The sequence below is a fragment of the Phoenix dactylifera genome, chromosome 2 (genome assembly GCF_051530095.1).
Source record: "Phoenix dactylifera cultivar Ajwa chromosome 2, Ajwa_hap1_PhDact_Kaust_v1.1, whole genome shotgun sequence".
Lineage (NCBI taxonomy): Eukaryota > Viridiplantae > Streptophyta > Magnoliopsida > Arecales > Arecaceae > Phoenix > Phoenix dactylifera.
Window position 1 is genome coordinate 24082335 of NC_143191.1, and position 22872 is coordinate 24105206.

Below are 22872 nucleotides of genomic sequence, written 5' to 3' on the forward strand. Positions count from 1 at the left end.
TGCGGTGTTCTTCTACTCGCACAAAGGTGAAGATGAGATCTTCATTTGAATTTTTAGATTTATGATTTGCTGGTAGTTTAACAATTCATAATTAATTATTAGATCTTAGTTTAGTCCCCATCTGAATTCAAAAAGGTTCTTAATCGTTCTGAATCAGAAAATTTTTGAATTCACCCAATCCCGTTCCGGCGTATGCGATGCACCGGACCCGGCATGCGGATTCCGCCGCGATCATCGAGCTGCTGCGGGGCAATCCAACATTTATTACCACTGAAAGAATAAGGGATCGAACTAAATTGTCCTATTTCTTTCCTGCTAAGATGAATTCCATATGTTGCATTTCAGGGCAACTGGTCTGATCAGCTGTGCTGGGGAAGAAATAGGCTGACCAAAGTTAAAGGAGGTATGCAAGATGTTGGCTGCTGGCCCTTCACAAGGTACTCCTTCATCCTTTGCTTGGATTTGGAAACTGCATGCTCCTATAAGGATTAAGAGATTCTAGGGGAAGCTGGTTTTAAAAGGCTAAAATTCCATGCAGGTCATGGAATTATTGGGGAAGATTCACAATATTGTGATCTTTGCCCTGGACATGTGGAGGACTATGACCATGTCATTGGTCTCATGCTGTTTTGCCCAACTAAGTACTAGTTAAGCTTAAATGCCAATGGTGCTGTAAATATCACCCCTTATTCCTTACTGGCATTGGTAGATTTCAAGTCCCATGCCCAGGTAGAGAAAGAGACTTCAGCTCTTATGGAATATACCACATGGCTCAGTTGGAAAGCTAGGAACGAGAGAACATTCCAAGCTCTTAAGGCAGTAGCTCTTCACCAACTGATGTGGTAAGAAAATCCTTTTACTTCTACTGTCATCTTGTACAGAGCTGCTCATTAATTCCCTTCAACTCCATTAAAAGGCACTAGGGTAAACATGAAAGTGAATCTTTCCTCTCTTTAAACGGATTTTGTGTAAGCTGGTTAACCCCCTTTCCCTTGGGAGTGTTGAAGGTATATACATTGTCTAAACAAAAACACAATCACAGGCATTTCAATGGTTTGGTTTGATCTTGTAGTTCCATAATTGCCAAGTCAAAAGAGTGTTTCCTAGCATGATTCGTTTTTATAGTCAATTTGGTGGTTGGTCATGAGTTAGGTTACAAGTGGTTGGATTGCATGCGGCATCGACACACCCCAATTGAATTCATATTTGAATTGGATTGAAAATTGAGCTCAAGCCTAGTTGATTTCCATATGAATTTGTACGAACTCGAGTTTAATATCTACTTTATCAATCCATCAGTTTTTTAAGCCTAAATAGGATAACAATGCAAACATAAACCCACAATAAACATGTATATATTGATTATTTTATTATATCATAAACATTGTAGTAATAAGCAACATGTAGATATTATCATCAACAACACAAATTAATGAGTGACAATAATATCTTTAGTTAAAATTTATTTTTGTAATTAAGGAGGATTTAGAAATTTATAAGTGCTTTGAAAACGATTTATGTTGGTTCAAATTTGGATGGGGAATTTTGTAATCCAAATCCTCTCTATATATATTTTTCAATCCAAACCTAATCCAAATAATTTGGGTTTGAATTAGATGGAATTGATTTCATATCGGTTTTTGATTAAATGCAAATCAATCTAATCTATTGGTTGTAACAATTCAGGACCTCACCCAAAATGGCTAGCCGGAAGTTATTATTTGGATTCCTTGATCCTATAAGTACCCAAGATTTAGTGGGACTAAACACATGCCCGTACAGGTCCCCACATGCTCCCATTGTTTAAATCCTGACGTTCTCATCAAGCTAAGGATTTAAATCCATTCTAATTTAATCACAAGCACCATGATCGGCCCATGGTCAACCCTAATGGATCCATACTGCAATGTTCCCTAGTCCATATAGGTTATGAGTCGAGTCAACTCTGATACCATCAGTAGCAACCCAAGACCTCACTCAAAATGGCTAGCTGGAAAATATTATTTGGGTTCTTTGATCCTACAAGTATCCAAAATCTTTCCAATGAATAACTGATGTGAGATTAAACACCCGTCCGTCCGAGTGCTCACATTGGTAGCCCTAGTAACAAGCCTACAATTTGATTGAGGGGTGACTGTAAGTCATGAATTGCAATACCTGAAACCTTATTATAACTCCTTGCCTCCTCTTAAGTTTTATATTAGCATTATTTTTTTGCATTCTCACACAAAACTTGCTTCTGGAAATTAGCAATGCTAAGAACTCACTATATTACTCATGCAATTCACATGAGGATGGTTTGACTTGCAACATACTAGGACATTCATGAAGTGCCACTAGTTATCTCAATCCAGCACTAAATTGATAAATCTGGCTTCTTATATCACTTTTCTTTAGAAAATAGATTTGACTTTGATAGAAGTAGAAAAGTTTTGCCATTAAATATGTTAATAATGATTGACAAAAGCGCGTGAAACATCCTAACTAAATGATTTTGTTTTGCATTCTTAATAACCCAAGAGAATCTATAAATTTTAATTAATTAAAAATTGCTATGCTATTTACATGATGGGTATTGCATACATGATACCATTCATCTAGGTGATCATATATACCATCTTAGTTACTACCATGAAAGAATTCAGCATGCTATCTCATACATAAATATAAATCTTTCATTGTGTCTAAGGATCAAATGCAAAGTTATATATCTTGGATCTAGGTAACATTATTCTTTATAGTGTTACAAAAGTTTACCAAAAGTACCAAATATTTTAAAAATTAAATTTTCCAAGTCATCATGCCTCTTAATTAGAGAAAGGGGGAAATAATAAAATACCCTTATTGATCTAATTCAAATAGCAGAGAAAAGCATGTTTGCATTTTTCATTTTCTAAATTACTTATTTTTATAAATAAAGTATCTTAATCTAATAAAAAATAGAAAATAACTTTTATAAAAAAAACATTTGATTATGCATGTTGCTTAAAAGAGTATGATGTAACATCTATTCTCGATATCTGTCAGAAATTGCTGCCACATGGGAGTGAGTGTATACAGGCATCGGAATGATTGACATAAAAAAGGAAAAAAACAACCGATCAAACAGCCTACTTGAACACGATGAACAAACTTCCTTGTTATATGATTGCACATATAGACTCCAAAAATTAATATGGATCCATACGCTGGCATGCATTGAGTATGATACTGCTTAATATTCAGGACCTCATCCAAAATAGCTAGCCGAAAGTTATTATTTGGATTTCTTGATTTTATAAGTACTCAAGATCTAGTGGGATTAAACACATGCCCATACATGTCCCCACATACTCGCATTGTTTAAACTCTAACGTCCTCGTTAGGCTAAGAATTCAAATCCATTCTAATTTAATCATAAGCACCATAATCAGCATGTGGTCAACCCTAGTGGATCCATGCTTTTCAACCCTAATGAATCCATGCTGCAATATTTCCTAGTTCATATAGGTTATGGGTCGGGTCAACTCTGATACCATTTATAACAACCCATAACCTCACTCAAAATGACTAGCTGAAAGATATTATTTGGTTCCTTTATCCTACAAGTATCCAAGATCTACCAAATTAATAATCGATGTGAGACTAAACACCCATCCGTATGAGTCTTCACATTGGTAGCCCAAGCAACGATCCTACAATTTGATTGAGGTGTGACTGTAAGTCATGAATTGCAATACCATGAAACCTTATTATAACTCCTTGCCTCCGTTTAAGTTTTATATTAGCATTATTTTTTTGCATTCTCACACAAAACTTGCTTCTAGAAATTAGTAATGCTAAGAACTCACTGCATTACGCATGCAATTCACATGAGGATGGTTTGACTTGCAACATACTAGGACATTCATGAAGTGCCACTAGTTATGTCAATCCAGCACTAAATTGATAAAATTGGCATCTCATATCAATTTTCTTTAAAAAATAGATTTGACTTTGATAGAAGAAGAAAAGTTTTGTCATTAAATATGTTAATAATGATTGACAAAAGCTCGTGAAACATCCTAACTAAACGATTTTGTTTGCAAACTTAATAACCCAAGAAATGCATAAATTTTAATTAATTAAAAATTGCTATGCTAGTTACATGATGGGTATTGCATACATGATACCATTCATCTAGGTGATCATATATACCATCTTAGTTACTACCATGAAAGAATTCTGCAAACTATCTCATACATAAGTATAAATATTTCATTGTGTCTAAGGATCAAATGTAAAGTTACATATCTTGGATCTAGGTAACATTATTCTTTACAATGCTGCAAAAGTTTATCAAAAGTGCTAATTATTTTAAAAAATAAATTTTCGAGTCATCACGCCTCTTAATTAGAGAAAGGGGGAAATAATAAAATACCCTTTTCGATCTAATTCAACATAGAAGAGAAAAGCATGTTTGCATTTTTCATTTTCTAAATTACTTATTTTTACAAATACCTTTTATAAAAAAATCATTTGATTATGCATGTCGCCTGAAAGAGTATGATGTAGCATCTATCTCGATATCTGTCAGAAGTTGCTGCCACGTGGGAGTGAGCATATATTGACACAAAAAAAGAGAAAGCAACAACCGACCCGACAACCTACTTGAGCATGATGAACAACTTCCTTCTATGATTGCAGATATAAACTTCAAAAATTAATATGGATTCATATGCTTGCATGCATTGAGCATGACACTGCTTAATGTAGAACAACTTAGCAATATGTAACATGTCAAAAATCTAGAGTAGTTACTAAAAATAGAGAAAGTTCTTGACCATCCCAAATATCCAAAAGGTCCTCAAACTTGCTCTCCAATATTTTTCTACAAAATTCTTGAACTTCTCTGGAACAAAAGATTTCTACACCTACAAATGAAATGTCCCTTGTAAAATTTAAACAACAAGCTTAAAATGTTATCATCCCTGTAACAACATCTCAACAGCTAAGATTCTAAATAAGGAGGTAAAAAGAAAAAGCCTAAATTTGGAAACAAAAGGAGGAGTAAAAAAGAAAAAAAGGGCCTTCTCTTGTTTGCGTTTGTCAAGGGCTGGAGCGCTTGCAGCACACGGCGGTGAGCGGCTGGCGGAGCACTATGCTCCAGATGCAATCCACGCCATCGTCGTCACCCTCGGACGGCCAGGACTCGTCGTCATCATCCCCCGGGAATGCGATTGGCCCTGGCGGCGGCGAGAGGCGGTCGCCGGGGAACCCGATGGTGGCGGAGCACCCGTCGACGAGGGACGAGAAGAAGACGTCCCGGAGATCCCGGACGTCGGACTCCGCCGCCGCCGTGAGCAGCCCCCCGTCCTCCTCCTTCTGCCACGGGAACTCGAACAGCCCCGGCGGGCGGTACACGTCCGAGATCTCGAAGATATCGCCGGCCTCGAATATCACGTCCCTCGACGCCGATGGCGCAGATATCTCCTGCCTCTTTCCCTTCCTCATCGTTATCTCCGCCGCCACCCCTCCGACGACAACTTCCTTCTCTTCCTCCGTCGCCGCCAACACCACCGCCACCGCCTCCTCTCTCCCTCTCTTCTTGCTCCCTCGATCCATATCTCCTTCTAAAACATAAATCGGAGCTGATAAGGATGACATACAAGAAGAAACTCCAACGGAGGCTTTCATGCAATTAATGATTGCAAAAAATAAAACAAAGAAACAGCTCGATCAACAAGAATAAGAACTCCACATATTGCTCAGAAATCATAGGAAAAAAAAAACGATCTTTCTTTCTTTCTTTCTTCTTTCTTTTTTCTTAACCCTTTCTTTTCTTACCTCGATCTGGTGCTGCGGCTGGGTGTGTCTGTCGTTAGGGAGGGGGGAGGGGAGGGAGGGAGGAGGGGATTATATAATGGAAAGCAAAGGGCTTGCTCGCACGCCACGCGAACCGAAACCGCCTCAACGACTCACACGCGCTCTCTCTCCACTCTCTCCATCTCCTCGTCCCTCCACGCTTTTTACTCTCTTTCTCTCTCGAAGCCTCGCTAGCTTTTGTGGCCTTGTGGCTCTTCTTTGCCTTTTCCTAGCGTCCTCGGCGTCCTTCCTCTCCCTCTAAATAGCATGCCAGATGCGAAGACGCCGAACCGCTTCTCCTCCCCTCCCCTTTCCTCTCCTTCCCCAATTCACTCTCGGACATCATCTCCAATTACAGCAAATGAACGCCAAAAAGGTGACGTAACGAAGGGCAAAATCATCATTTTAGTTGGAGGTTTCATCTTTCGTCTCCTTTGCATGACCGGGCTCCGGAGCCAACGAGGATGGACGCAGCTGATAAGACTTTCGAATACGAGTTTGCTCTCCCGCGGGACAGGATAGGAATGAAGCTCTATGACATCTGGACCGTCCGTATGAAACAGGGTTGAGGTGATGTGAGGGTACAGTGGAAACGCTTCCAGGGTGGAGAGTTTGGGGATGGGAGCAGATAAATTGGAGCCCAAAGCACGCGTCAAAAGGGAAGGGTGCTGCGGACAAGTGCCTCTCCGCGAGCCACAAGTGGGACGACGAATTAGTATTAATCCTCTCGAATTAACTAATTAATTAATTGATAGATTAAAATGTGATTAGGATCGCAGCGTCACGGGTGTGGAGGAGGGAATTCCACCGAAGCCTACACCTTGTCTCTAGTGCCAAGCTTTTGGTGTTTTGCCGAGCACTAATTAAAGGTGAAGTATGCATAGAAAGCGAGTTCTTTGTTGTTAATTAAGAACGTTACAGCAAAATAAACTTGGTGCTTTAGGTAAACGTGGGGACAAGGTTGCGTATGGTGAAATTCGGATGAATTCTATTCCCTGATGAGAGCACCGTTCTCTCGTGACATTCAGATATTGGTGCAGTATATGGATCATGTGGATGGTAGAGTACTATCACGCCAATTATCGTATGGTGCGAATTGACATGAGAAATGAAGTGGTGCGGTGAAGCATTTTTTTTCAATCTTCAACAGCCATAGATCATTAACCATGTAAGATTTAGTCGCTATGCAATCATTGGGGATGCGCCCCTCAAGTTCGGGTAGCGGGTGATTACCAAATAGTACATATTGAATGATTCATGAAACTAAACTATTCATGCTTTGAAAAGTTTATTGATAAACATGTAATGCATGATACAAAAGTTAAACCATGAACAAGAAGCATTTGATAGTTAACTATATAAAAATAATAAATTTTAAAAAATAAAAAATTCATTTTATCTAAATTAATTAAAATATTCAAACATATTCTAATATATCATTACAATTATTTTTAATTAATATATATATAAACCACATAATATACATATGTATATAAGTATGTATATACTAAACCGCATAATATACGTAGGTTCAGGTCGAGTCCAGATCGGATCAAGTATAAAAACCTCAAACTTAAATCCAATCCAAAAAAATTCCATGAACTTTTGTAAGCAAAGCTATGGGGTGCCTGATTCATCCACTATATAAGTTTCCCTTGCCAAGATTTGGGTTACCGCATGCACTTGATTAAGAAATCAACAGGGTAACAAAAGTAAACTACTACTCAATAACATATTCTTCAAGCCATTTAAATGTACATTATGCTCTGATGGAATCATCTAAGCTGTGTTCACAAGAATGCACATTTACTGAATACTAATTCTATTCGTCCTGTGTCCGTGTGTGTACATATATGGACGGAGGAGTGGGGGTAGCGGAATTATGAGGAGCATTGGCCATTCATCTCCTGGTTCTCTGCTTCTGCCTAAATGCAAGTGTCTCTCGCCAAAAAAGTTTAGTCTCTCCAGAACAATGTAAGCTTAATTTTGTCAAAAAAAATACAATATAAGCTTGTTATCGATCTATCACCTTGCATTTTTCCCGTTAAAAAAAGCTACAGATAATATCTCTTTAAGTCGTGTACCAAGGGTTTTACCATGGCGCGCGTGTGTGCATATATATATATATATATATATATATATATATATATATATATATATATATATATATATATATATATATATATATATATATATATAGACACATACTATATTTTAATGAATTGTGATGGTTAGTTGATACATATAACACAGTAAATCCTAACGTTTTCTAGTTTTGTGAAAAAAGTTCTGCTAACTTATCTTTGATAGATTTACAAGATAAGGCTTGCTAGGTTATCAACACATCATTTTCTAACTCCAACTGAGAAAGCGAAAGTGTATGATTAGGTAAAAGGAAGGCAGAAAGGGTCCAACAATTACCAGCCACTAACCTGGAGCATATATAACAGTGATGTACCTACTTGGATATTATTATATTTAATGGCTAGATTAAGTCAAATTGTGATTTCCAATCAGGCCAGAATCCATTACTCTTTAGCCAAGCCACCAAAAGTAGATTTTTCTTCTGGTTCCGTTGGTCTTTCTGAGAGGAGGGCCAAGAATAAGGAAAAAGGTGATATTGTAAAGAAGTAATGGATTCCCATTTGATGGAGAGAAGTACACGATGACACTACGGACCTTACAAGCTAAATGGTCTTCCCCTTCTAATGACTACCTAACTCTTTATCCTAGAAAAACGGAGGTATGCGGAGAAGGGGGAGTGGTTACTTGGACGCGACGACATAGCCTTCGTAGACTCTTAATTGCTTGTTGGAGTTAAAGAGGAACGAGCTGAAGGCCACGCAACACTAGGAAGCATTCTATGTCTACATCTAAACGCAAAGAGACTTGAGTCCATTAGTTTCAGCCATTAGAGCTACTGATTGAAGAATTTGTGGGGCAGAATACTCATTCTAGTAAGCATCCAAAGAAGCATTAGTTCAGCTGTTGAACTGCTTCTAGGGCATGGCCTAATGGGGATTCCTCAGTCCTCGGGTGACCCCAGGTCAACAGGTAGGTGCATGGCAATTATCTAATATGCCTAAACTAATAGTTTAGTGGCTACTTGCTTTCAAGGAAGCTAAAGTGCTAGTAATCAATCCATCCAATATATATATATATATATATATATATAATGTTAAACATCACTATTGTGCTGAAGTCCATGGTTTCTTATCCTCGTGGAACATTGCATTTGTTATAGTAGCTGTTGTGGTTCAAATTTGGCCCGAGGGTGGCCACATCAGAGGAGTCGAGGGAGCTGCCGGAGTGATGAGAAAAAAGGTGAGCCACCTCTCACGCGACGGTATACCTGCACAAAGCCTCACCGGTGGTTCCGGTGAGGGCCCTCCGATGCTCAAGTTAGGGTGGAGTTTAGTTAGCCCAAAAGTCCCTGTAGTATTACCTGATGGGGCTATATATAGTCCTCGGAGAGGTGTCCAGGTGGCGAAGGTATGTCCCGTCCTCATCATGGGATAAGGAGATAGGTTGTAGACAGGTGGCGCGCAGCTGGAGCTTGCTTGAGGCACACGGCATAGGCCGTTCATGTGAACGGTAAGGCGTCGATAGGTGTGATGGGGTATAGCTGGAGCAGTATGGCATTGTTCTTGACTGCCGTTTGGCCAGCAAGCAAAGCATGGTGCGGCAACGTTGTAATGTACGACCACGTAAGCGGGTGTGGGCGCACGCGTGGATGTGATGTGGGTGAAGCCGAACTCGATGAGGGGTCGCATCGTGTATTCGGCGAGGTCGTTTTGGCGGGTGCTGAGGTCGGCCTAGCTTCCTTGATTCTGAGGTTTTGCTTGATAGGGCGCCTCGAGCTCAAGGGTCGGGGCGCGTTGTCAAATACTAAGGGCGTCCCGAGCTCGAGTTGGGGCGTAGCGGCGAACATAAAGGGCGAATAGTCTCATGGTCGAAGGAGCTTTTTGGCTCGCAACTGACTTAACAGGACATTCCAAGCTCAGGCTCGGGACGTCATTACAGGCATTAGAAGTTACGGCAGGTCGTAATAGCAGAGAGATCCGACCGAGGTCAATTGAGCCTTCGGCGGGATCTAAGATTGGGCCGGTTCTGAACAGGATTGTGGTCCTGCCCAGTCGTTGTTGTGGGATGATCCCCTACCTTGAGCAGGACGATCCATTTTGCCCCCCACCAGTTGCTTTTCTTCCCACTGGAAGGCTTCTGCTTCAAATCCTACTGCATGCTGGTGATCTTAGATAGTTATAGGTTAGCTAGCTACGTGGATCGTGGTCTTCACCAGTTTTGACCTTCTTGACTTTGGTCATTCCTTTTCTGACTTCGATTTCATATTTCACAAATATAAAGTTTGTAAGGGACAAGGTGTTAAACAAGTGCTAAACAACTAAGCTAGCAGGATCCGAACCCGAACCTCCTTAATTATAATGCAAAATCCAGAATTTAACCCCTCGGCCTCCTCCAAGTAGGAGCCATGTGGGGAGAAGCGCCAACGAGAGCTGTTGGTTGGCCTATGTTACAAAAAGAAAAACAAAATATAGCTCCAAATAACACGTAAAAACAAAATTTAGCTCTTAATAATACATTTTTTTAATAGTTTATGTGAGGGCTAGTATGGACATATATTTAGTCTCATATCAGTTTTTCGTTGGATATATAGTTGTTGTATACTTATACAAAATCAAGAAATCCAAATAATATCTTTCGACTAGCTTTTTTTTTTTTTTTTTTTCCTTTTTAAGATGAGATATTGAGTTGTGACAAATAATATCAAAGCAAACCCGACGTATAACTTATATAGACTAAAGGACACCACAACACGGATCTATAGAGCTGACCATGGACCGATCATGGTGCTTATGATTAGATTTGAATGGATTTGAACCCTTAGCTTGACGAAAAACATCAGAATTTAAATGAAGTAAATGAAAAGAATATGTGAGGATCCGTACGAATATGTGTTTAGTACAACATCGATTATTTGCTAGATATATCTTATATACTTATACAGAATCAAAAAACTCAAATAATACTTTTCCGCTAATCTTTTTGGATGATGTCTTGGATTGTGATAGTTTATTATGACAATTTCTTTTGTGTTCTTTGGGCAGAAATGCATCAAAGACATATCCACAGATCTAAATTCTTTGCACGCAGCCCTTAACACGGCCAGTCCATAGATAGCTAATACAATGTTAAGCCTGCGCTACTGCTATATGCTCAATCTGCTACACTAGAAACATCAAACACTGGCTGTTACAGTAGAACAGAAACATCCAACAAAGCCTCTAACTTATCAACTTCCACCAACTTCTAATGCTATCAATTTATTCTCTATTCACCACGTTCTCATCCTCAGATGGAAGCACCTCAACAGTATGCTGCATGCACCCTCCATGGTCCACCCATTCTTCCTTCACTCTCTGCCTTGACTCCGTCAAGGTCTCCATCATCCAGCTGATCGCCCCGGGCGCGCCCCTTCGGGCATAACGGAGAGCCAGCATCAAGGCTGAGATCCCGACGACAACCAAGGCCGCGGCCAAGCCGAAGCCAGCCATCGAAGCGGCAACCATGAAGGCCGCTGGGAGGATTATGGGGCTGAAGAGCAGTAGAAAAGGGGAAGCTGCGAGGAGGAGAGTTAGGGAGGCTAAGAGAGTGGAGGCCATCATACCGAGTAATGGGCCTCCAATGGCGAGGCCGGAGAGCGTGGCGTAGAGGATGGTGGTGCCGCTGATTCCGTGCTCGGCCATCTTAATTCGTTGCTGTTTTAGGTGGGTTATGTTGGTGGAAGGGGAGGAATGGAAGAGAGCTGCTTAAGAGCAAACGCAAGGGAGAGCGAGGAGTGAGGCACACGTAGCAAGGGAGTGAGCGACGTGGCAACCGTGGTGACAAGTGGCTTGGTGCGGTGGGAGTTCTTGAGCCTTCTAAAGTGTTTTGTTTTGGTTTTTGCTAAGAAAGCAAACTCATGTTACATTAGTGTCAGTAGCATTGAGATAAAGTGATTTCTTTGAAAATAAAAGCAGCTCAAAGATAGAGGTCCAGCAAGTGAAGGATCAATCGAACAATTTTGAAATGGAATGCATTATTTCAAAATTTTATCTGTAATTATTTTTTTAAAATAAATTTGTTTAGAATATTAGGGCAGCCTCACTGTATAGGATTTGGGTTGAAGTGGATTGGTAAGGGAATGTTAGACAATTTGATGGACTGTAAATTTGGTTTTGGGACTGTGTGAGAATTCTTTTTCTTGAGTTATGCTTTGTAAAGACATAAGAACGATGATGTTCATATAATATTTTAAAAAATTAATGGTTAATTGTTTTAACAAAAATATATCATTATATTGTTTAATTTTGATAGTTGTAGAAAATTTTTTAAACTTTGCATGGCATCATTCCTAACCTCTACCTTTTTTCCCTTCACTAATTAAATTCTTAATTCACAAAAAAAATTCAAAAAAAAAATGATTAACAATGCCAAAATTTATCTAGATGCCTAGGAGATATTTTTTGTTTGATTTTTTGTTATAATTAATTTACAATTGATTCAAAAATTTAAATTTTAAACTTTTCTATTTTAAAAAATAAAGTTTTAATTTTATAATAATTTATTCTCTTAATTGCATTGCATGCCTTTTTTGTTGATAAAAGATTAACTATAAGGTTTCAATGGGGTAAAAAAAAATGTATAAATACGAATATCATTGGAACAAGAGATGTAAATGTGTATGCGTAACCTAAGCATTAAATTTTTTCAACAATGCCAACTTAAAAATTTACTTAGCATAATGTAAAATGAAAGCTATAGAACAACCCATTTTCATCACTATTTATTTGATGGTAGACGATTGCACTTATTCATTGTCTCATGCCTATCCTCCACCTATTCTAGGCAAAGAATTTAGATCTAAAGTAAAGTTTGATATTTTCAAATGATTTTATGTCTCAAAAGTATTAACTTATCAAGAAGGTAAAATTTTTTAGTTCTTACATGAAATACATGAATTCAAATTGCAAAACATGGAAGATTAGGAGTATATGATAGAGAGCCACCCCCCTCCCTCAGAGAAAAAATAAGAGTTGAGGCATGTTTGGCATTATTTTTTATTTTTATTTTAAAAATAGAATTACAAAGATTGAGGAAAGTATGTATGATTTTATTACTTTTATTTTTATTTTATAAAATTTATTTTCGTTATTTCAAGAACAAATCTCTATATTTGATTTTTTTTCAAAGCAAGAAACTTATGCTTGTTATTACCACCACAGATTTTGCTGTTGCCTCTACCACTATTGACACCTTATCCTCCATACTTTTCATCCTTGCTGCCTCCATTGTACTATGGCCCCAATCGCTATCATCACCATATTCGCAACACCATTGCTAGCACTATTATTGACTTTGCCACAACATGATCTCGTCTCCACTATATGGTAGCCACCATTGGCATTATCTTTGCTTGTTTGCTAACACTCTTACCGCCTTCATTATCGTCATTACCGTCGTGCATCAACACTTCGATGCCTCTACTGTCTCTATTGATACTATCATTGTCTTGTTCGCCATATTTATATTTTAAAACATACTCAATTATAAAAAACATGTTTATATTTTTAAATTTGAAAAAGAAATAAATTTTTATTTTTTGTCTCTGAAATTATAAAAAAGAAAGAGATGCCAACCGGTACCATGAACTCCCTATAATCATAATTGTTGAATTTCTTTGTTTGCAATGTAAATTGTTATTTTCTTACTAGATACGCAACTTTAGCTTGCTTCCAATTCTTTAAATTATTTTTCATTATAGAATCTAAGTATTCGTTCTTGCACACAATTCCCTTTTTGTCTATGAAATAAATTCAAGCATTTGTAAACTTTAAATTTAACAACTATATTTTATTTCAAATAATAATAAGAAATGAATTAAAAAGCTCAAACATTCATGGGATTCTACAAACCTGATTTATTTTTTAATAATACTTTTATTTTATCTATTATTTTTAAATATGGATCCCATGTACCTAATTGTTAAAATTTTATATTATAAAGATTTTCTATATCTCAGATGATCTGGAGCTGTAAATGGTGATTTTGGTGGAGTTGTTAATGATACAATGTACTTCACTTTAAGGATCGTGGAAGATTCTGGATTATATTAATACTTATGGGATTTGGGCTGGCCCACTCCAAAGCTGTAAATGGTGATTTGGGCTACTGTTGGGTATTTATGAGTATAGGCAAAGCCTATCCTATGGTCCTATGGTTTTTCTGGTTATGCTGGTCCATCTCATGATTTTGATAAGATTTTCAGTCTAATCATACAAAGAGGCCTAAAAGATCGAGCATGTTGTATTTATGATAAGCTCAAGGAAGTGTATTGACGAAGGCTGGAACATGGGAAAGAGGTAATATAAGGGCTATAGCATTTACCCCTTTGTTTCTATTTTTTTCTTCTTTTGATAAAAATTGTGTCCATTTCTTTAGATAATGCCACTGGTTTATTTATTCATCATCTTTTTCTTTACTCTCTCCTGATGATACCTTATCTGGCACGCTTACTAAAATATCTGGCACAAATGATGTTTAGACCATACCTTTCAATTTAGTTTGAAGTTTTATCATTTGCACTGAAAACTTTTATGATTCTTAAAATTCCGCTAAATGCTGGTGTTCAGTCTACTCACTTGAACAGCAATTTCGTTCCAGATGCCAAATAGATCTAAGATGTCATATTTGATATTCTATATGACTGGAAAATCATGAAGATGGACTATGAAATTACCACTGGAGACATATAAAGAAGCTACCTTCACAAGGCTTTACATCAAGTTCTCACACCCAAAAGAGTGGTAAAAGGGCTGAGCAAACCAGCCAGCCTCTGGTGAAAGCCTACCGCAATGCCACACAGGCGTGGGCTTTGTTGCAACAACGATGTTGGGCCTCATTTATGTATAATGGGCCGATGTACACTTTGGGCTGTGCATTGGCATTGGATGGAAGAGGAAAGGCTTCGACTGATGCTCTGATGCTGATTTCGACCTGATATAGCAAAAACAAAGAAGTTCACCAACTAGAGCATATTCGGAGGGGATCCTCTAATGCCTAAGTCAAACACGGCTTTTTGGAAATAGGAGAAGGCCTGAGAAAAGCAAAGAAATAGTATAAAAGAGTCGAAAGAGAACTTATTTAGAAGGCCTCCAGGAACGCAATATATAGACAAAGCCCGGAGCCTGCCATCGAGAAGTTTGGGGCATATGTTGGTTGATAAGGTAACAAACCGTAATCACGCTCGCGCTTCTCTGCTGTGAGAATATGTTTGGGTGTCACATTTGTTAGAAAACAACTAGAGCTCACAGTCGAGTTGTTGTCACTTGGGTGGAGAATTTGAAATATAGAGGATTCTCCTTGCATTTTTTTGGTCGGTCATGTGGCAAGTCTTGAATGATCAATCTGAAGCTAGATGGTGAGATTTAATTGATTGATTTGTCCCGTAAGCAGAGATCATTCCGAGATGTGCAAGATGCTGTCACTAACATCATAGAGAATGGCATGCAATTCATTGGGTTCGACAACATCTATGATTGGTGCAGCGGATTTATGTTCTCCCGTTGTAGCGGTGCTGGTTTTTACTCAAACAATACTTAACAATTTATCAAGCAGCAGTGGGATCCCAATTTGGGGAATTTTTTATTAATCCATAAATTCAAGCAGCATATCCAACGGCACAACTAATGGGCCGGATTCAAGGGCCTGTTTCATTGAGCGGCAGAGGGCATGCATAAGAGGAGGCCAAAACACTAAGGTGCTTCACGTGAAAGCTACGTGAGTTCACCTGCTAGCGCCCCTTTTTTTCCTCCCTCCCTCCCGGCACCAGCACATGATTTCTCTCACCACGCGCAATTAGAAATAATGGCCGACCGGCACTTTCTGGACAGCACCAGACCCACTTCTGCACCAATTCGGTGACACCAAGCCTTCCTCAAGGTGGTCCCCACAAGAGTGCGCCATACCAGCCGCACGTTTCGCCGACACTTTTCGGTGTGGTTGCACCATTCTGCAGTTACGGTCCCTTTTTTCTTTCCCCCGGTGTCAGTACAACCGCTTCACGTGGGCCCCGCTATTCCCTGCCCGCTAGCTGGATTTAGCTGTCCCCGAGGAATCCGCGCGCCAGCCGAGGAATCGGAGGATCATCAAACATTAATTCTAAAATTAAGCGCTTTTTTTTTTAATACCATCTCAAATATCAAATTCTACGTTAATATCCTTCTAAAATTATCATTTACATATATATATATATATATATATATATATATATATATATATATATATATATATATTCATAAAACACTTATTTTACTATTTTATTTTTTTAATTCTTATTTTATATATTAAAATGGCTAAAATACTCAGATAGATGTAAAAAAAAATAATTTCAATATTTTATTTTATTTTTAATTAAAATAAATAAGATTTTTATTAAAAAGAACCATTATATTAGAAGCATTTGTATAAAAATAATATTTTATAGGAATATAAAAATAAATATAAATTTAAAAAGATATTTACGTAAATTTGAATTTTCATAAGAATATTCATGCAATTTTTTTTTTTTCTAACTGGATTGGTTGCGCTCATCAAAATTAGGGCTGGGCATGGATGAGCCTCTAATTTACAATATATTTATTTTAGTAAATTTTAATTTAAAATTTAATATTTTTGTGCCTAAATTCGAACAATGAACAGTTTTAATCAAAACCAGTTATGCTATAAAGTTGTATCAAATCCAGAAAGACAAGGTGTCGAATTCCCTCCTCTGTAGCTAAATCTAATCAATTGTTTGGCCTGCTCCCACCGTAGCCAGCATGCGAATCTAACTTTCGCAATTATAGAATCAAATCCTATTTAATTTTTGTCTCAGTAAAAACAAAAAAAAAGAGGAAAGGTCAAAATTTTCAGCTATAATGCAACTAATAGAGCTGAGAAATATTCGCGGGACTCATGCGTGAGTCACGTCGATCACCATGGCCACCTGTGAGCCCGCGCATAAAACGCACCAAAGAAGCAAATAATACACCAAAATGCCATCAATACCCTCCTCAAACAACTGAAGACAGTACCAAGACCCAGGGCAAAACCGTCATCTAAGAAGCCAATCCTCCACCTAAACAAATCCATGGACCATGGGACGCTCGCCTGCGGATTGTGCCGAGGACTCCGCCCCACCTCCTGGCGATCTGAGGACACGTGTCGCCAATCCCTCTCTTTCGCCGCCGTTCTCATCCCTCTAGCTCATCGACGTCGCCGTCCCAAGCGAATCGCGCCGCTTTTTTACCCAATGTTGTTAAAAAAAAAAAAACGCGGAGCGTTCTAAATTCAAAAGGAGAGGGGAGCTTTCTTGGACTCGGTGGAGACAAAAACGAAACCCAAAGGAAGGCGACTCGAGATTCCTTTCTCTGGCAGAGAGCGGCGGTTTCCCGAGGCGGTTTTGGGGGGGAGAAGCTCTCTTACTCGCGGAAAGCGGTTTTCCGGCGGCGGGAGGAGGGCGGGGATGAGCAGTTTGCCGTGAGGGGAAAATGGTGAGGAGGAGGCTGGTTCTGGTGCTGCTCTGCGTCACGGTTCTTGCGCCTATGGTTCTGTTCACCGATCGGCTCGCCACCACTTCCAACTCCATCTGTGAGTCCCTAACGTAGAGAAAGATTGATAACGAAACGATTTTGATGAGTGTTTTTTCTTGGCAGCTGTTTAATTTTTCTAGATATTTTTTGGTTTCTGGTCTTTCTCACGTTTTTTTAACGAAAACTGATCTTTCTCACGTTGTTAGTGGTCTCTTTGTTTCGTTGTTTTCTTCAGTGAATGGCGGGTTTGTTGATGACGTTTCCAATCTGGTAAGTCCTGTAATGATTTGTTTTGCCTTTTTTTTTGATTTTTGTTCATAAAGAAATTGGAGCAATATTTGTTCATTTCTTGAGTTTTCTTTTTTTTTTTTCTTTCTCAATTTCAGAGTTTTGGGAATGAGATTGAGAAGCTAAACATTCTTCCACAGGTATTCCTTACTCCTTATTTTTTGGATCATTGAGGATTTTTTGATTTCGATACGTATTATTAGATGATTAAATCTGGCCACAGGCGTCCTCAGTTTCTGGGAAGGAACCGATCCAGACGGTTCATTCCAATGGTTCGAGCAACTCCGATCAGATCTCAGCTTATTCAAAAGATGGATTACTGGCACTTAGAACAGAAGGTAGGGTTCTTGTATAATTTATTTCCAAGAAATTAGGTTTTTAATTTGTTCTCCTATTTTAGACGAAAACCTTCTGTCGTCTCAATTATACTAATTTTTGGTAAAAAAATCATTCATGAGTTTGTGATTCATCAAGGAGACGAGATTAGCCAAAATTGGTTGTTTGGCGGTGACATTTTCTGGTTTGTTTAATTTACAGAATTGCCATCAAGAAGCTCTAGAGAGCACAACAGCCGGGTGCTATCGGCAACCAATGAGGGGAAAGAATCAAAGAAAGAGCGTGTGATCGAGCAAGCGACCAACCAGGAGAGCAGGAGCGATGGGTTGGAGAAACCCAAACCAGTTGCAGGGAATAAGGGGAGGGGATTCCGGAAGACCGGAGAAGCCACCCCATCAAGGAAGCAGGTAACTTGGTCATCAAAATTTGGGTAACTATCGCGTAACATAATCTTCTGCGTTGGAATTGTTTGATAGCTGAGTAAACAATGATGTATAATTGCTTATTTGCTTATAGTTTATTAAGACTTGGTCACGAAGTTTAATGGCTCAAGCACATGTTAGTGTGGAAAATGACTTATTCTAATAAGTTGGTTTCTTTAAAACATATAACTTTGTTTTGATTATAGTAATCGTCACTGCTCGCGTTCATGCACCACTTTTAATCTGCGGTAGGAAGGAGACTTGTAGTAGAGTTTTGGGTATATTCTGCTGTTGCTTATCATATATCTTGGGGAAAGAATTCATTCCTTTCTTTTAGGTCTTCACATGGTCGGTTAATGCTGTTGACGGTTTCTGGAGAACTGAAAGTTTGGTTGCAGGTTTTGCCATGTTCAGTGATAAGTGATGGGGTGAAAATCAGTATATTCAATTGTAAAATGCAAAGTAAATTATGCTCTATCTTGATCATGGATTATTACATACTTAATTCCCTATCTTGAATTATTAATGTTATTGGATGTAATTTCTGTTTTTAATTATTTGTGTCAACTCAGTTATTTAGGCAAGTCACATGGTTTGTCCAGTGATTAGGACACTATGGATGTGGGAACGAGCTTGCAAGAAAACGTTGAATTATATGGTGATAATTAGATCTTTAAACATTTGTTGAAGTTACTCTACGTAAACTTTGTATGGTCTCTCTGCCATCATGGTTTTCTGATGGTGTATGAATGTTAGGCACTCTTCAATATTGAAAACTGTCACTATTTTATCCAACTTGGAACATTAATGTACTGTTTAAAAGGATTCCATTAATATTTAACTGAAGAAATTAATTTATTTTGTGCTAAGGAAGAAATTAATTTTGTCTGATTTTGTTCAAAGAAACTGGTCTGTAGCTTGTGCTTCTCCTGTCTCTCAATTTGTTATTTAATTTTTATTTATTTATTTTATCTTGTTTTCAGAAGAATAATCATGACAAACAATCTCGACAAAGGTCTGCCGTAGGTCATTCGGGAAAGCGCCAGATGGAAAACCATGGTGGTAGAACAGCCATGCCCGATGCTAGAGTGCGGCATCTTAAGGACCAGTTGACAAGGGCAAATGTTTATCTTGACCTTGAATCTACTCAGAGAAGTCCTCCATTCATCAGGGAGCTCCGAACGCAGATAAGGGATGTTCAGCGGGCTCTTGGTGATGCCACAAAGGACTCAGAATTACCAAAGAAGTATGCTTGCTAACTTCACTAAATATGCCATTCACCTTTGTCCTATTAAGGTTTGTAGTTCATGAATTTGTAGTATTTATAAATGTGCAAATAAGAAAAGGAAATTATACAAAGATTGACCGAATATTTAAGATATATAATTTTCAGAGAAATAAAAAAACGAAATATATAAACTTAGCTGCTAGTCTAACTGTTTCTTTTCCATTGGTCAATGCAGTGCCTATGCAATACTGGAGGCAATGGAACAAACTTTGGCTAAGGGCAAGCAAATTAGTGATTGCTCTGCCGCTGTCAAAAAGCTCCAAGCTTTTCTTCGCTCCACTAAGGAACAACTACGTCTTCACAATAGGCAGATAATGTTTCTAACACAACTAGCAGCAAAAACTATCCCTAAAGGTCTCCATTGTCTTCCCTTACGGCTTACTACCGAGTACCATTCACTGAACACCAGCGAACTGCAATTCCCATTTCAAGAGAAACTTGAAGACCCTGCGCTCTACCATTATGCACTATTCTCTGATAATGTGTTGGCAGCAGCTGTGGTTGTGAACTCTACTGTGTTTAATGCTAAGGTAAGCTGCTTGACTGCTATCGCCACTGGTTAAGTAATAATTTTTATCAGTTTTGATATAATTCTTAAAGAGGACGTTCTCTTCTTTTCAGAACCCCGAGAGCCATGTGTTCCACATTGTCACTGATAGGCTCAATTATGCAGCCATGAGGATGTGGTTTTTAGCCAATCCCCCAGGAAAAGCAACTATCGAAGTTCAGAGCGTTGAAGAATTCACTTGGCTAAACTCAAGTTACAGTCCAGTCCTGAAACAGCTCGGTTCTCAATCCATGATTGATTACTACTTCCGGACTCATCGTGCTAAACCTGATGGAACATTGAAGTACCGAAACCCAAAATACCTCTCCATCCTAAATCATTTGCGGTTCTATCTGCCTGAAATTTTTCCAAAGCTAAACAAAGTGGTCTTTTTGGATGATGATATTGTAGTTCAGAGGGACCTAACCGCTCTTTGGGTGATTGATCTTAAGGGAAAGGTTAATGGTGCAGTTGAGACTTGTGGTGAAAGCTTCCACAGGTTTGATAAGTATCTGAACTTCTCAAATCCTATTATTTCCAAAAATTTCGACCCTAATGCTTGTGGCTGGGCATATGGAATGAATATATTCGATTTGGCTGAGTGGAGGAAGCAGAACATTACAGAAATCTATCACTTTTGGCAGGAACTGGTAAGACACGAGTACCACTTCTATGTTCTCATCTCTCTTTTGCATGTCTGTCCTTCAATTCCATTTCTTTCTTCATCTTATAAAGGGCTTCATTTGTTTTTCTTAATTAATTATTTGGTTTTTCAAATAAATGTTTTTTCTTGTTATTTTTTGACTTCTAAGCTATGCCTGCACATGTTACTAAATACCATCTACCAAGTATATTAAGATTTTCAGAGATTTTTTCACTGAAAATTATCGTTTAGATAACCTCTGTAAATATGCGTGGATAACAATAATGTCTAAAATTCTGAAACTGGATGGTACAAATGTGCTGTTTACCGTTCTATAGCATAATACAAAGCTGCTTTAAAATCAGCTTCAAAGGGTATCCTATTTACTGAAGCTTGAGCAGGGTTGATCTAGTACTTGCAACACTTTGAATGTCTAAATGAATCAGACAACCCATAGACATCCATCATCTACTATGGAAGTTTTTCAAGACATGATCTTTAGCACAAATTTTGCTGCTCGGTATTCCATTTTGTCCTGAAACTGACTCTGATCAACGGTTGTGCCGGCAGAACCATGACAGGCTACTATGGAGTTTGGGCACCCTACCACCGGGTTTGATAACATTTTATAATCGCACATTCGCTCTGGACCGCTCATGGCATGTGTTGGGCCTTGGGTACGACCCAGATGTGAACCAGACTGATATCGAGCGGGCAGCTGTCATACACTACAACGGAAACATGAAGCCTTGGTTGGAGATTGTCATGCCACAGTATCGCAACTACTGGTCTAAATATGTGGACTACGATCAACCTTATCTGCGGGCCTGCAACGTGAGTCCTTGAGAGGGAGGCAGTGTCCTCCCTTGGTCTCTCTTTCCAACACCGATGTGGTTATTCCTTCTTTTTTTTTTTTTTTTGTTCTTTGTTCTTTTGCTTATTTTTCCTGCTGAATTTAGACATTTAGGTCCATTCTTTGTGCTCTAGGGTTGTAAATGGACTAGGGCACTTATTGTGGTATTCTCCCCCACCCTCCCCACGGCCCTGATATATTGTAATTAGAAAGCAGTCTTCTTTTGGGTGGAGAAATGGAGGAAGTGAAAAACTTCCTCCAATATTATCAATAAGAGAATTTAGTGACTAGAGGGAAAGGAAAAATTAAAAGAGTTTTAGTGTCAATTCTTTTGCTTAAGCAGAGCAGGATAACTGGAAAGGGCTTGATGGCTGTTTTCCCCTCATAAGTTGACCCAATGCTGAAAGGTTTGAAGAATCACGTGAAGGGGTGCGTTAATGGGTGGTACATTTCTTTCAAAGAAAAATTCAGAAGTTCCTCTCCAATCAAATGTGCCAACACAATGCAATGATGAGTTGATCCTATGCCCTTTGATGGAGGATTTTTATCTTTTTGCATCGTCCTTTTTTTTTTTTTTTCTTTGGAGTAGAAGGGAGTTTAGACCATCCGGCTTTTATTAAGTAGTAGAAAAAGGATTACAAAAGAAAGCTCAAAGTTGGTGATCCCCTGAGGTGAATTTATCTTTTTGCATCGTCACATCGTCCAAAGGTCGTGGAGGTTGGCTGGCTAACCTCTTATATTCAGATGCAGCTTTGAAGTGAATAAAATGCTCTGTGCAAAATTACATCCGGCAAAGAAGTGTGCCGCAGCTTCCGAATTTGCACCGCGCATGGGCCAACCGGAATTTACTTGCTATCCTTTTTCGGCTAGCACCTTATATGCGTGCAGTTTAAACTTGAGGGCAACCTAGAGGAAGATTTTAGGTTTTCTGGGGAATTGTTGCCTTCCAAACAGCTTGATAAAAGGGCCATTGGATACCTCCAACATTGATAAATTTATAGAATGAGCTCTTTGATCAGTGAGTTTTCATAGTAGCTTATCA

The 22872-nt window shown here is 38.6% G+C and overlaps 3 protein-coding genes across 3 annotated transcripts; 1 reads left to right on the forward strand and 2 right to left on the reverse strand.

The window, feature by feature from the left end:
* Nucleotides 1-4629: 4629 nt before the first annotated feature.
* LOC103696146 (uncharacterized) lies at nt 4630-6274 on the reverse strand. Its single transcript, XM_008777681.6, has 2 exons — nt 5806-6274; nt 4630-5591 (listed from the first exon to the last, which is right to left on the reverse strand). Exon 2 carries the CDS (start codon nt 5581-5583, stop codon nt 5068-5070), a length of 516 nt encoding a protein of 171 aa, XP_008775903.1. The 5' UTR covers nt 5584-5591; nt 5806-6274; the 3' UTR covers nt 4630-5067.
* A 4784-nt stretch (nt 6275-11058) lies between these two features.
* Nucleotides 11059-11588, reverse strand: LOC103696145 (oleosin 5). The gene is made up of 2 exons (XM_088714096.1): nt 11181-11588; nt 11059-11091 (listed from the first exon to the last, which is right to left on the reverse strand). The coding sequence occupies exons 1-2, from the start codon at nt 11586-11588 to the stop codon at nt 11059-11061; spliced, it is 441 nt and encodes a 146-aa protein (XP_088570222.1).
* A 5562-nt stretch (nt 11589-17150) lies between these two features.
* LOC103696144 (putative galacturonosyltransferase 4) lies at nt 17151-22143 on the forward strand. The gene is made up of 9 exons (XM_008777679.6): nt 17151-17511; nt 17689-17723; nt 17840-17881; nt 17965-18079; nt 18279-18484; nt 19483-19745; nt 19963-20317; nt 20409-20984; nt 21548-22143. Exons 1-9 carry the CDS (start codon nt 17412-17414, stop codon nt 21821-21823), a joined length of 1968 nt encoding a protein of 655 aa, XP_008775901.3. The 5' UTR covers nt 17151-17411; the 3' UTR covers nt 21824-22143.
* The last annotated feature ends 729 nt before the right edge of the window (nt 22144-22872 follow it).